Source organism: Eriocheir sinensis, chromosome 68 (assembly GCF_024679095.1).
Source record: "Eriocheir sinensis breed Jianghai 21 chromosome 68, ASM2467909v1, whole genome shotgun sequence".
NCBI lineage: Eukaryota > Metazoa > Arthropoda > Malacostraca > Decapoda > Varunidae > Eriocheir > Eriocheir sinensis.
The window spans coordinates 5,394,952-5,409,713 of NC_066576.1; the positions used below are offsets into that span (position 1 = coordinate 5,394,952).

The 14,762-nt window shown below is 44.7% G+C and overlaps 1 protein-coding gene across 7 annotated transcripts in view; it reads right to left on the bottom strand.

Moving 5' to 3' along the window:
- Nucleotides 1–14,762, bottom strand: part of LOC126988203 (titin-like) — a 304,476-nt gene that overhangs the window by 66,560 nt on the left and 223,154 nt on the right. For 6 of the 7 annotated variants that reach the window (XM_050846148.1, XM_050846147.1, XM_050846146.1 and 3 more), the window contains 16 exons: nucleotides 14,159–14,289; nucleotides 13,169–13,339; nucleotides 12,270–12,416; nucleotides 11,165–11,290; nucleotides 10,125–10,313; nucleotides 9,359–9,562; nucleotides 8,770–8,892; nucleotides 8,326–8,478; nucleotides 6,515–6,702; nucleotides 5,355–5,560; nucleotides 4,312–4,614; nucleotides 3,782–3,945; nucleotides 3,215–3,343; nucleotides 2,874–3,032; nucleotides 861–1,047; nucleotides 476–675 (listed from right to left, as the gene is read on the bottom strand). In XM_050846148.1, the coding sequence (XP_050702105.1) occupies nucleotides 476–675; nucleotides 861–1,047; nucleotides 2,874–3,032; nucleotides 3,215–3,343; nucleotides 3,782–3,945; nucleotides 4,312–4,614; nucleotides 5,355–5,560; nucleotides 6,515–6,702; nucleotides 8,326–8,478; nucleotides 8,770–8,892; nucleotides 9,359–9,562; nucleotides 10,125–10,313; nucleotides 11,165–11,290; nucleotides 12,270–12,416; nucleotides 13,169–13,339; nucleotides 14,159–14,289 (2,780 nt within the window). The remainder of the gene's footprint in view (nucleotides 1–475; nucleotides 676–860; nucleotides 1,048–2,873; nucleotides 3,033–3,214; nucleotides 3,344–3,781; nucleotides 3,946–4,311; nucleotides 4,615–5,354; nucleotides 5,561–6,514; nucleotides 6,703–8,325; nucleotides 8,479–8,769; nucleotides 8,893–9,358; nucleotides 9,563–10,124; nucleotides 10,314–11,164; nucleotides 11,291–12,269; nucleotides 12,417–13,168; nucleotides 13,340–14,158; nucleotides 14,290–14,762) is intronic. The other variant, XM_050846145.1, reaches the window with a different exon arrangement.

The window sequence follows — 14,762 nt, forward strand, 5'->3', positions numbered from 1 at the left end:
CAATTACTTAACCCCTTAGATGCAGATTTCCTACAAGAAGACATCACCAAACTACAAGAATAGATAAAAAAGTGGCTGCTACAATTCAATGAGGAAAAATGTAAAGTCCTGCACCTTGGGAGGGGATATCCAGCACACCAATACCACATGGGAAACACTCCACTATCCACCACAGAGGCAGAGAAAGACCTGGGAGTGTATGTTACCAGGCTACCAGTGAAGGGATATCCAGCACACCAATACCACATGGGAAACACTCCACTATCCACCACAGAGGCAGAGAAAGACCTGGGAGTGTATGTTACCAGGCTACCAGTGAAGGGATATCCAGCATACCAATACTACATGGGAAACACTCCACTATCCACCACAGAGGCAGAGAAAGACCTGGGAGTGTATGTTACCAGGCTACCAGTGAAGGCCAAATCCATGTCAATCACAGCAGACGGGTTAACAAACAAAAGCGCGCACACACCTGTAAGTCATTATCCGGCAGCAGTGGCATGGCATCCTTGAACCACGCCACGGTGGGCCTGGGCTGGCCGGTGACTGTGGCCCTCAGGTTGACAGGCTTTCCCTCCACCACGTGTTGGTCTGTCAGCAGAAGCGAGAACCTTGGAGCAACAACCGTGGGTGTCTCTGGGGCTGGTGGTGGCGGAGGCAACTCTGGGGCGGCTGAAGAGGAAGAGAAGGAATAATGTATTACTTAACCTGGTATCAGCGACGGGGCAAATTTGTGGCTTTACCGTGTAGCAGCGACAGGCCAAATTTTTGCCATGATATAAACTCCCTCATGAGGATGTAGCCAAGTGAGGAGTGCGGTGTGAGAGCCTTGTGGTGTTTGTAAGGGAGCCACTAACACTCACGCTCCACGTTCAGGAAGCAAGCTGTGGATGCCTCGCCGGCAGAGTTCATCGCCACCACACGGTAGATCCCGGCATCCTCCAGGTAGGCCTCGTGGATGACCAGGGAGCAGCGGTCACCATGGAACAGCAGCTTGAAGTCATTGGATTCTTTGACTGGTGTGTCGTCGTGGTACCATATCACCTGAGGAGGGAGAGGCATATTCTGACCCATTTCAGCACCCAAGCACACACACACACACACACACACACACACACACACACACACACATTAGACAAGGCTTATGTGGAGTTCTGGGCCTTATCATGGGTAGTTTTATGACCGTGGTGGTAGTTTGACAAGGCTTATGTGGAGTTCTGGGCCTTATCATGGGTAGTTTTATGACCTTGGTGGTAGTTTGACAAGGCTTATGTGGAGTTCTGGGCCTTATCATGGGTAGTTTTATGACCGTAGTGGTAGTTTGACAAGGCTTATGTGGAGTTCTGGGTCTTATCATGGGTAGTTTAATGACCTTGGTGGTAGTTTGACAAGGCTTATGTGGAGTTCAAGGCCTTATCATAGGTAGTTTAATGACTGTGGTGGTAGTTTGACAAGGCTTATGTGGAGTTGTGGGCCTTATCATGGGTAGTTTTATGACTGTGGTGGTAGTTTGACAAGGCTTATGTGGAGTTCTGGGCCTTATCATGGGTAGTTTTATGACTGTGGTGGTAGTTTGACAAGGCTTATGTGGAGTTGTGGGCCTTATCATGGGTAGTTTTATGACTGTGGTGGTAGTTTGACAAGGCTTATGTGGAGTTCTGGGCCTTATCATGGGTAGTTTTATGACCGTGGTGGTAGTTTGACAAGGCTTATGTGGAGTTCAAGGCCTTATCATGGGTAGTTTTATGACCGTGGTGGTAGTTTGACAAGGCTTATGTGGAGTTGTGGGCCTTATCATGGGTAGTTTTATGACTGTGGTGGTAGTTTGACAAGGCTTATGTGGAGTTGTGGGCCTTATCATGGGTAGTTTTATGACTGTGGTGGTAGTTTGACAAGGCTTATGTGGAGTTGTGGGCCTTATCATGGGTAGTTTAATGACCTTGGTGGTAGTTTGACAAGGCTTATGTGGAGTTCTGGGTCTTATCATGGGTAGTTTAATGACCGTGGTGGTTGTTTGGTAAGGCTTATGTGGAGTTCAAGGCCTTATCATGGGTAGTTTTATGACCGTGGTGGTAGTTTGACAAGGCTTTTGTACCATGGACGTGCAAAAGCAACCATGAGAACTGGATCAACCCCTTGACTGTGGATTTCCTACAAGAAGACATCACCAAGCTACAGGAATGGAACAAAAAGTGGCTGCTACAATTCAATGAAGAAAAATGGGAGGGGAAATCCAGCATACCAGTACCACATGGGAAACACTCCACTATCCACTGCAGAGGCAGAGAAAGACCTGGGAGTGTATGTTACCAGGCTACCAGTGAAGGGATATCCAGCACACCAATACCACATGGGAAACACTGCACTATCCACCACAGAGGCAGAGAAAGACCTGGGAGTACATGTTACCAGGCTACCAGTGAAGGCAAAATCCGTGCCAATCGCAGCGGATAGGCTAATTCCCTTTATGGCCTTCGGAAAGAGTTGACGTAAGAGGTGAAAGCAACTACGAATGCTGATCAAAGTGCCACGATACAGCACTCCACGGAACACTGGATTGCAGAACACAAGCATATCATCCAACACAAGTCTGGATTCCATGATAGTTATAAGACAGCTTAGGGTCGTATTTTAAAACATTTCGTCGCCCAAGTTCACATATTTGACATGGCTTTCGTAGGAGCTGTAGGGCTTTCCAGGGGTAGTTTTATGACCCTGGTGGTAGCTTGACCCTTCCTCTGTGCCATGAACCTTAAAAAACACTCATAAAGACCTGACCGATCCCCTCTTTGACCTTTAGAAATAGTCGATGTGAGAAGCGATGGTCTCTTAAAATACAGTCCTTAGTCTTGACCCTCAGGCACACTCACCTCTGGCTCAGGCTGCCCCACAATGACACAGTCCAGCCTGGCACTCTGACCCTCGGTGACGGCGGTGTCCTTCAGGGCCATCTGCACCGACGGCTTAATGGGCTCCACATCAATGTCGGACGTCACCTCTGAGTCGCTGGTCTCAGTTGGGATGCGACCCTGGGCAGCGAGAGAAGAATGTGGACTTGACGTATATGACTGAGACATCTTCTAATTATAGGTCATTAGAAAGCCATAGACTGCATCGTTTCATTACACTGGGGGTCACAATGGGACTAAAGTTGTGATAAGCAGTCAAGGGGTAAAGTATGATGCGTGTGGTTCTGGCAGTGTCCACCCACCTTGACGGACACGTTGGCGGAGCACTGGCCCTCCCCAGCCGAGTTCTTGGCCACCACGGTGTAGAGGCCGGCATTCTTGGGGAAGGCCTCGGCCATCACCAGGGTTGCCACACTGCCGTCAAACGAGATCTGTGGCGGCGAAGAAGGAGAACAAGTTTAGGCGTTGGTGATAATTGTCATTTGCAGAAAGAAAAGGGAGAAGAATTAAGGAAATGAACAAAGAAAAGAAAGATAATGAAGATAAATTAGTATATAGGGTGACAAATAGGGAAATAAGTGGAGGATTTGATTATAACTGACATACACAGAGAAAAGAAAGAAGAAAAAGGAATTAGTAGTAGAAGTAGCAATGGGAAGAGGAGGAGGAGGAGGAGGAGGAGGAGAATAACGAGGGAAGAAAGATGGGAGGAGGAAAAAGAAGAGGAGGAAGATGAGGGAAAAAGAATGGAGGGAAAAGAAGAAGAAAGAGAAAAAGGAAAAAGAAAAACAGTGGTAGTGGATATTGTAGCAGCAGCAGCAGTAGTAGTAGTAGTAGTAGTAGTAGTAGTAGTAGTAGTAGTAGCTCACCTTACAGTCGGGCGTCTCCTTCACCGGTTTGCTGTTGTGGAACCAGGTGACAGTAGGGGTGGGCAGTCCCGTCACCTGGCACTCCAGCTTGAACTTCTGTCCCGCCCTCGCCATCACATTGCTCAGCGGCATCGTGAACTTGGGGCGCTCTGAGACCTCCACGGCTGGAGAGAGAAGTTTAGTCTGTTAATCTTTTCTACTCCACCAGCACCTCCTCCTGTCGTGGCTTTGTATACACACTCTTGTCTAATGCATGAATAAAACAGCCTCAAGATTCACCAATGACAGTGAGGTTGGTCTTGCCGCTGTTCTCTCCCAGGTGGCTTTGATAATACCTTTGCTTTACTTTCTACACGGCTAACACACATGGATATAACAGCTTCAAGACTAACCATTGACTGTGAGGTTGGTCTTGCTGCTGTTCTCCCCCAGGTCATCAGTGGCTCGCTATTCTTTCATGGCTTTGAGAATACCTTTGCTTTACTTTCTACACGGCTAACACACATGATAAAAACAACCTTCCGACTCACGATTGACAGTGAGGTGGGCCTTGCAGCTGTCCTCCCCCAGGTCGTTGGTGGCGCGGCAGGAGTAGTCCGCCTCGTCCTCCAGAAACACTTCCTCGAACCTCAGCACACACTCCCCGTTGTTGAAGGTGATGACATAGTCTGGAGACTCGTCCACAGAGGTCCCGTTCTTGGCCCAGGAGACAGTGGGGAGCGGGTTGCCCTCCACGGTGGCCTCCAGCTGGAAGGACGAGCCCTCCTGTGCCGTGGTGTCCTCCAGGCGGCGGGTGAATACCGGCGGGGACAGGACCTCAATGGGCTCGGCTTCTGGGGGAGGAACGAGATATGAGCTTCCTTTCCTGACCTTTCTGTCTTAACTATTCATAACTTTCTACCTTACTATTTTCTTTTACTCCATACAAACCTTTCTGCCTTACTACTTTTTTTATTTATCTATTATTTATTTTTTGGTTTTGGCTGAATATTCTGTAACATCTTTTTTCTATCTTACCTTACAATGCCTAGACAGTTCAAGGGTACAAGACAGCTTACAACTTACAAGCTTCAACAACTTTCGAATCACACTGTTTGGTCCCATTATTAAGGACCTTACAGTATACAATCAAAGAAATGAAACAAGGCTTACAGCATACAAATAGAGAAGTGAAATCAGCTTACAGTATACAGGGAAGGAAATGGAATCAACCTTACTGTATACAATTAACCCAGTAGCAGCGACGGGCCAAATTTGTGGCTTTACCGTGTAGCAGCGACGGGCCAAATTTGTGGCTTTACTGTGTAGCAGCGACGGGCCAAATTTGTGGCTTTACCGTGTAGCAGCGACGGGCCAAATTTGTGGCATGATATAAACCCCCCGAAATAGATGATACATAAACTGATCACAAATGCGTTGATATATATTATGAAATGGTTTGTGTGAGTGATGATTTTTTCTCATTTTTCTCGCTTAGAGGGACCATTAAGAAACATGATCCCCGCAGCTACCGGGTTAAGCAAATTAAATCAACAAAATGGTTTCAGCAGCTTAATGAAGGCGGTCACCCTACCCTTGACGATGAGCGTGGCGGACGTCTCAGCGATGCCGGCGCCGTTCACCGCCCGGCAGATGAAGAGCGCTGAGTCCTCGGTGAAGGTCTCCTCGATGGTGAGGGAGCACACGCCCTCCTCGTAGAAGGTCTTGTAGTCGGGGTTGTCGGTGACGGGGCGGCTGTCCTTAAGCCACTCCACCTCGGGCATGGGCACGCCGAGGACCCTGGAAGAACATGACATTTTACTTTATTATATAGATTTATTAGTATACATTTATACTTTATTTATACATTGTTTTCTCTGCTGTAAAAAAATAAAAAAATACCATTGGGATTTTTTTTGCTTTCATATCTATTTTATTTTATTTTATTGAGCTATTTATTCTGCTTTATTTTTTATTGTATTTTGTTGATTTATTTTATTATGCTTTGTGTTTATTATATTCATTTTTATTACTATTTATTTGATTTTTTATTTATCTCATTTATTCATTAATACTATTGGGATTTTGTACTTTCATATCTATTTTACTTTATTTTATTGATACATTTATTCTGCTTTATTTTTTATTGTATTTTGTTGATTTATTTTATTGAGCTTTGTGTTTATTATATTCATTTTTATTACTATTTATTTTATATTTTATTTATTGATACATTTATTCTGCTTTATTTTTTATTGTATTTTGTTGATTTATTTTATTGAGCTTTGTGTTTATTATATTCATTTTTATTACTAATTATTTTATTTTTTATTTATCTCATTTATTCATTAATACTATTGTATTTTGTTGATTTATTTTATTGAGCTTTGTGTTTATTATATTCATTTTTATTACTATTTATTTTATATTTTATTTATCCTATTTATTCATTAATACTATTGGGATTTTTTACTTTCATATTTATTTTATTTTATTGATCTATTTATTCTGCTTTATTTATTTTTTGTATTTTGTTTATTTATTTTATTGAGCTTTGTTTTTATTATATTCATTTTTATTACTATTTATTTTATATTTTATTTATCCTATTGGGATTTTTTACTTTCATATTTATTTTATTTTATTGATCTATTTATTCTGCTTTATTTATTTTTTGTATTTTGTTGATTTATTTTATGCATCTATATATCGGGCAGAAACACATCCGTCCCAGACCAAAACAACACCACTTGCCTGCACTCGAAGGTGAACTTGACGCCCTCGGTGACGGTGGCGCCCACGAGGGGGGTGAGGAAGATCGGTGCCATGGGCTGCGGCTCGTCGTCGATCATCTTCGCCTTCTTGAGCGGCGGTGATTCCTCCTTCTTCGGGGGCTCCTCAGGGGGCAGGGGAATGGCCTCCGTCTGGATCTCTATCTCAACCTGGAGGAAGGAGAGGAGCCCTGAAGCATTTGCAAACATTACCCGAGAACAACTCATGCGCTATTCTGAAGCCTCTGGGACAACTTATGCACTATTCTGAAGCCTTTGGGACAACTTAGGCACTATTCTGAAGCCTCTGGGACAACTTATGCACTATTCTGAAGCCTCTGGGACAACTTATGCACTATTCTGAAGCCTCTGGGACAACTTATGCACTATTCTGAAGCCTCTGGGACAACTTATGCACTATTCTGAAGCCTCTGGGACAACTTATGCACTATTCTGAAGCCTCTGGGACAACTTATGCACTATTCTGAAGCCTCTGGGACAACTTATGCACTATTCTGAAGCCTCTGGGACAACTTATGCACTATTTTGAAGCCTCTGGGACAACTTATGCACTATTTTGAAGCCTCTGGGACAACTTATGCACTATTCTGAAGCCTCTGGGACAACTTATACACTATTCTGAAGCCTCTGGGACAACTTATACACTATTCTGAAGCCTCTGGGACAACTTATACACTATTCTGAAGCCTCTGGGACAACTTAGGCACTATTCTGAAGCCTCTGGGACAACTTATACACTATTCTGAAGCCTCTGGGACAACTTATGCACTATTCTGAAGCCTCTGGGACAACTTATGCACTATTTTGAAGCCTCTGGGACAACTTATGCACTATTCTGAAGCCTCTGGGACAACTTATGCACTATTTTGAAGCCTCTGGGACAACTTATGCACTATTTTGAAGCCTCTGGGACAACTTATGCACTATTTTGAAGCCTCTGGGACAACTTATGCACTATTCTGAAGCCTCTGGGACAACTTATGCACTATTCTGAAGCCTCTGGGACAACTTATGCACTATTCTGAAGCCTCTGGGACAACTTATGCACTATTCTGAAGCCTCTGGGACAACTTATGCACTATTCTGAAGCCTCTGGGACAACTTATGCACTATTCTGAAGCCTCTGGGACAACTTATGCACTATTTTGAAGCCTCTGGGACAACTTATGCACTATTCTGAAGCCTCTGGGACAACTTATGCACTATTCTGAAGCCTCTGGGACAACTTATGCACTATTTTGAAGCCTCTGGGACAACTTATGCACTATTCTGAAGCCTCTGGGACAACTTATGCACTATTTTGAAGCCTCTGGGACAACTTATGCACTATTCTGAAGCCTCTGGGACAACTTATGCACTATTCTGAAGCCTCTGGGACAACTTATGCACTATTCTGAAGCCTCTGGGACAACTTAGGCACTATTCTGAAGCCTCTGGGACAACTTAGGAACTATTCTGAAGCCTTTGGGACAACTTAGGCACTATTCTGAAGCCTTTGGGACAACTTATGCACGATTTTGAAGCCTCTGGGACAACTTAGGCACTATTCTGAAGCCTCTGGGACAACTTAGGCACTATTCTGAAGCCTCGGAATTTTGCATTGAAGCTGATCAGTCTGTCTGGAGATCTTGAGCCCTTGTACTGAGTGGTTTTGTACCATTAGAATCATAATAAAAATCAAATCCATCAAATCGTAATCAAAATTAAAATAATCAAACTCAAAGTCAGTATTAGGATCCTCCCATTAGTGTGCGGTGATCATGATGGACATACCTTTTCTGGGACAATTGGCTCGATGGGAATGGCCATGGCCTCGGCAGCCTCCTCTGCTGCCCGCCTGGCCTCCTCTGCTGCCAGGGCCGCCAGTCGTGCAGCCTCGGCCTCTGCCTGAGCTGCTGCAAGAGAAGCCGTGAGCTCCTCTTTTTCCTACAGGTAGAGACATGCCAGGTGTTAATGCTACAAAATTAGAATGAGGAATTTGAAATGAGAATGATTGTAAGGCACAGGTGAGGCCTCTGAGCTCATAAGCCTTCTCGCTAAAGTACATTTTGTCAATATATGTAATCTCAAGTAACTGTAAACAGCATAGAGAGGAGCAATGCAAAACAGGAAAGCAAACTATCGCAGGATCTTGAGCTACAACTTGCAAGGAAGGACACAACAACAGTTTGAGGTAGCCATGCAGACAGCGGCCCGGCACAGCATCTTCTCTCTCACCTTCTTCTGCGTCTCATTGAGGTCCTCTGCGGCCTTAAGGTTCTCCACCATCAAACCCAAATTCCGCATGATGACTCTCAAACTCTCAACTATTTGAGTGTTTTGGTGGCTCATAACTTCAACCTAAAAAAATAAACAACATTCACACACTGTTACTAAAAAACAGTCATCACTAACTTGCAAAAAATCTAGAAAAATTGGTTGGACATTTTCCTCCGTTTTAATGCAGCTATAACACTTGGTGCATATTTAGTGTGTTTTGCATGAGAGGACACAGGGAGAGTGGAGGGGATGGAAACAACAAACTCTGACCTTTCTGATTGTCATCCAGTAAGAATAAAGGTCAAGAAGGTCACTGGTTCACATGTATCTCGGCAGCAAGTGATGTGCTTCAACTATCACCAGAAAGGAAAACGACTGCAAGACCTCAAACAGGGCTACATTATCAGTTCTGGTCTCCTTTATTTGCCTGACAAGTAACGTTACCACCAGAACGCAGGACCATTGAACAACTGACCCTCAACACATTCCACCTTGCCTAGGGATCACCACTAACTTAAGGAACAAAGACGTGGATCTCTATACAAACCGTCTTGGGCTGGGTGTCGCCGTACAGCTCCTGCGCCAGGGTGGAGATCTGGGTGATGCGCTCCTGCTGCGTGTCCTCCCCGGGCTTGAGGAAGTGCTCGATCCGGGACCTCAGACGCTCAGCTTGCTCGGGGTTCTTGATGTTGACGGTCTCGCCGGCAACCTCAACCAGGAGTCTTGTGCCCTCCTTAAACCAGTCCTCAGCCTGAAATATGAAACAGGAAAGCGAGTGGTCAGCTGTGACAAAAATTTTCCTTCCACTCAAAGTTATATACATCTGCTAAATTGGTTCCTATGAGCATTGCCTTTAGGATTACTTAACCCCTGGACTGCAGATTTCCTACCAGAAGACATCACCAAGCTACAGGAATGGAACAAAAAGTGGCTGCTACAATTCAATGAGGAAAAATGTAAAGTCCTGCACCTTGAGAGGGGATATCCAGCACACCAATACCACATGGGAAACACTCCACTATCCACCACAGAGGCAGAGAAAGACCTGGGAGCATATGTTACCAGGCTACCAGTGAAGGGATATCCAGCACACCAATACCACATGGGAAACACTCCACTATCCACCACAGAGGCAGAGAAAGACCTGGGACTATATGTTACCAGGCTACCAGCGAAGGTGAAATCCGTGCCAATTTCAGCGGACAGGTTGAACAAAGAATCCTATTGAAGACTGTATGGCTTCTGCATAAACACTACTGTGGGTGAATGGGTAGCAACAAGGATACAGCAGGACACAGGGCTGCACTACTCACATCCTCCACCAGTCTGTAGAACACGATGGAGAGCTCGATGGAGTTCTTTGCCTGCCCGACCTGCATCTGGAAGGTGGACCACTTCTTCTCCAGCTCGGCGAGGTCTGCCTGCACTTCGCCAGAGTCGTCCTCGGGGCCGAGCATCTTGGTGGTGGTGGACACGAAGCCCTGGATGCGTTTCTCAAGCACCTGGGAAAGAGTGGGAGGTAATTAGACTCAACCATTAAATTTATGGTGTATATGGAGCATGGGATTTCTGGGCTCTGAAAATTTCACTAAAAACTAAAACTGATTGTTACTTTCCCAGCTTTAACCTCTTGCCTGCGGATTTCCTACTAGAAGACATCACCAAGCTACAGGAATTGAACAAAAAGTGGCTGCTACAATTCAATGAAGAACAATGTAAAGACCACATGGGAAACACTCCACTATCCACCACAGAGGCAGAGAAAGACCTAGGAGTGTATGTTACCAGGCTACCAGTGAAGGGATATCCAGCACACCAATACCACATGGGAAACACTCCACTATCCACCACAGAGGCAGAGAAAGACCTGGGAGTGTATGTTACCAGGCTACCAGTGAAGGGATATCCAGCATACCAATACCACATGGGAAACACTCCACTATCCACCACAGAGGCAGAGAAAGAGCTAGGAGTGTATGTTACCAGGCTACCAGTGAAGGGATATCCAGCACACCAATACCACATGGGAAACACTCCACTATCCACCACAGAGGCAGAGAAAGACCTGGGAGTGTATGTTACCAGGCTACCAGTGAAAGCCAAATCCGTGCCAATCGCAGCGGACGGGTTAAGAATGATCACTACAATTTGTTTTCTTCAATGACAGATTTCTTAATACTTATCAAACTTCCAGCCAATTTCAGTGTCGTTGTAAGAGGCTACCAATGACTAATAGAAAGACTTTTTACTTCTCTATATACACAGGTATGTCTATGTTCTGTATGTCTATGTTCTGTTCCCTCACATTGTAGTACAGCTGCCAAACAGTGCCTCAGACCCTGCCAGTACTCACGTCCACTGTCTGCTGGAACTGGTTGAAGGCCCCCTGCATGTTGGTGGCTGCGGCCAGGGAGTCACCATAGTGGCCTCGCATGCGACTCAGCTGTTCGCTCAAGTCACGCAGCTGGTCACTGATCACCTGCATGAGGAAGACAAGTGTGAGGAATCAATATGGAAATCAACATCGCAAGAGGAGGAACTAAACAGGAACAACAGAACCCTTTAGCAAAATTTATACAACCCTTTAAAAGTAAGTGTAGTTTTTATACTTATGTCAGACAGACTACATCAAGACTACATCAAAAAATGCACATGTGAGGAATCAATATGGAAATCAACATCGCAAGAGGAAGAACTAAACAGGAACAACAGAACCCTTTAGTGAAATTTATACAGCCCCTTAAAAGTACATGTAGTTTTTATACTTATACCAGACAGACATCAAGACTACATCAAAAGATTTCTCCTATGCATCTTTAGTAAAATTTATATAGTGACAGAGGGAAGTAGTGTAATAACCTTTTTAACATGACAAAGTGATTCCATAAGACTACATCGAAAAACGCACATATGAGAACCCCATATAGAAGTCATAACAACAGGACCACTGAATATTCAAGAGCAACAAAACTGACTCGTAAAACTTCAAACTTAAAGAACAGGTTAACTTCTTATCATGAACACCAGTCACTCAACCCTCTCTAACTACACCATAATCTAGATGACCAAAAACGTTAATCAGTTAAATCATAGAAAGAACTCTCTCTTTAGCCATCGCACAACTGTCTAACTCTCCTTTCAGTTAAATACAGCAGAGGAAGATGGCGCCACTATAAACACTTGCCTGTGCCATGACGGGCTGGAGCCAACTACCATCCAGGCCCCTCAAGAAAGCCTACCAGCACTATAGGCGTTCACGTAAAAAAAAAATAAATAAATAAATAAATATATAAATAAAGGACATGAGGAATGAGAGAGAGAGAGAGAGAGAATGGACTAGATAAAACAGGGATGGAAGGAGAGAGAGAGAGCTGAAAGGAGGGATGGAGGGATAGACAGAGAGCTGAAAGGAGGGATGGAGGGATAGAGAGAGATGAAAGGAGGGATGGAGGAATTACCTGAAGGTCAACATGGTACTGCGAGCGCTTCAGTTGCCTCTCCAACATCTTCTGGTGCTGCGTCCAGTTCACATCAAACTCCTTCCCGCGGCGCACCAGCATCTCCTCCATGGTGGCAATGTCCTGTGCCCCGGGGTGAGGAGGACACTGGGGGCAGGGCGGAGATGAGATAAGGAGTAGAGCAAAGCAGTGCACAAAGGGTAAGACAGAGAGCAGGATAGAGGGTAAGATAAGGGTTAACGCAGTGGGTGGTGTAGAGGGAGGAAGCAAGATTGAGTTTTTTATTTTATTTATTTTTTTACATGAAAGGATACGGCTCAAGGGCAACAAGAAGGGTCCCCCCCAAAACAGCCTGCTACTCGCCACTCCCACAACAGTAAAAAGTTGAGAGTTGCCAAGAGAGAGGTCAATTTTGGGTGTCACACTGCTGGGCAAAGGGTGACAAGGGGTGAGGGAAGGTGAAGGGTGACATAAGGAATGGCGTTAAGGATGAGATGAAGTGACATAAAAAAAGTAATCTAATAGGCCTATAAAGGGGGTTATGCACGTATTGATAACACTTCTATATGTCAGGCTAACACAATCACCAGCTCTTGCTTTTGAGATAATCTAAAGACACTAGGTTTTCATTAAGGACAAAGATTTAACTAACATTGGCGTGCTTTTTTTTTTCATCAATTTTGTTTCCTTTTTTTTTGCCTTGAGCTGTTTTCTTTACTGTAAAAAAAAAAAATCCTTACCTGGTCTTGTTTTGAGATAATCTAAAGACACTATTTTTTCATTAAGGACAGATATAACTAAAATTTGCATGCTTTTTTTTCATTATTGTTTCTTTTTTTTGCCCTTGAGCTGTTTTCTTTACTATAAAAAAATAAAAAAATAAAAAACAACATCCTTACCTGGTCCCTAATCTTCGTCATGATGGAGTCTGCTTCGTTCTGGGCAAACTTGAGAAGCTCGGACACAGCCTGCTTGGAGGCCTCGTGCTCCCTCAGCTGGCCCTCCACGCCGCCGATGTCCAGGCTCACCATGTCGAACTGGCCCTCCAGCTTGTCACAGGACCGGTGGATCTGGGGACACAAGGGGACAAGGTGACAGGGAAGACTCGTAAGCTAAAACGGCAATTCGTCCGCCAGCTACAAAGAAAACCAGGATCTCACTTTCCCTTTTCATTCATTAATTTTACTTTTCTTTCATGTGTCAAAGGAAATTCTGGTACTTAAGATTTTTCTCCTATGCATCTTTAGCAACATTTATATACTGATAGAGGGGAATAATACAATAACCTTCTTAACATGATTGAAAGTGATTTGAAAATAAGTTTAATATGGCAAAATTTAAGAAGCGGAGAGGAATGGAAGGAGGAATGAGGGAGAGAGAAAGAATGGACTAGATAAAATAGGAATGGAGGGAGAGAGAGAGAGATGAAAGGAGGGATGGAGGGATAGAGAGAGAAATGAAAGGAGGGATGGAGGGAAGGAGGAAGAGAGAGGGAAGCAAAGTGGAGCAGAGGAGAGCGTCGGCTGAAGGGCTACGAGTGACTCCTGAAAAGAATGAAGAAGAGAGAGAGTAAACTAGATAAATGAGGGATGGAGGGAGAGATGGAGACATAAATATATAGAGAAAGAGACACAGGGAAGGAGGAAGGGAGAGAGAAGCAAAGTGGAGCAGAGGAGAGCGTCGGCTGAAGGGCTACGAGTGACTCCTGAAAAGAATGAAGAAGAGAGAGAGTAAACTAGATAAATGAGGGATGGAGGGAGAGATGGAGACTAAAATATATAGAGAAAGAGACACAGGGAAGGAGGAAGGGAGAGAGGAGCAAAGTGGAGCAGAGGAGAGCGTCGGCTGAAGAACTACGAGCGAGTCCTGAGGGAGACACCGTGCCTGACCTCGGCAATGTTGCGGCACCACTGAATCAACATGTGTCCGAGGATCTGGTAGTCGGTGGCCTTGTTCTGCAGGTTCTGGTAAAGGTGCAGGAGGGAGCCAATGACCTCGTCCCTCTGGCCTGGCTCGTCACCTGGTAAGGAGATGATTATTATATTAGTTGTTATTATCATTACTATTGTTTTTCATATTTAACCCCTTGACTGTGGATTTCCTACAAGAAGACATCACCAAGTTACAGGAGTGAAGCAAAAAGTGGCTGCTACAATTCCATGAAGAAAAATGTAAAGTCCTGCACCTTGGGAGGGGATATCCAGCACACCAATACCACATGGGAAACACTCCACTATCCACCACAGAGGCAGAGAAAGACCTGGGAGTGTATGTTACCAGGCTACCAGTGAAGGGATATCCAGCACACCAATACCACATGGGAAACACTCCACTATCCACCACAGAGGCAGAGAAAGACCTGGGAGTGTATGTTACCAGGCTACCAGTGAAGGGATATCCAGCACACCAATACCACATGGGAAACACTCCACTATCCACCACAGAGGCAGAGAAAGACCTGGGAGTGTATGTTACCAGGCTACCAGTGAAGGG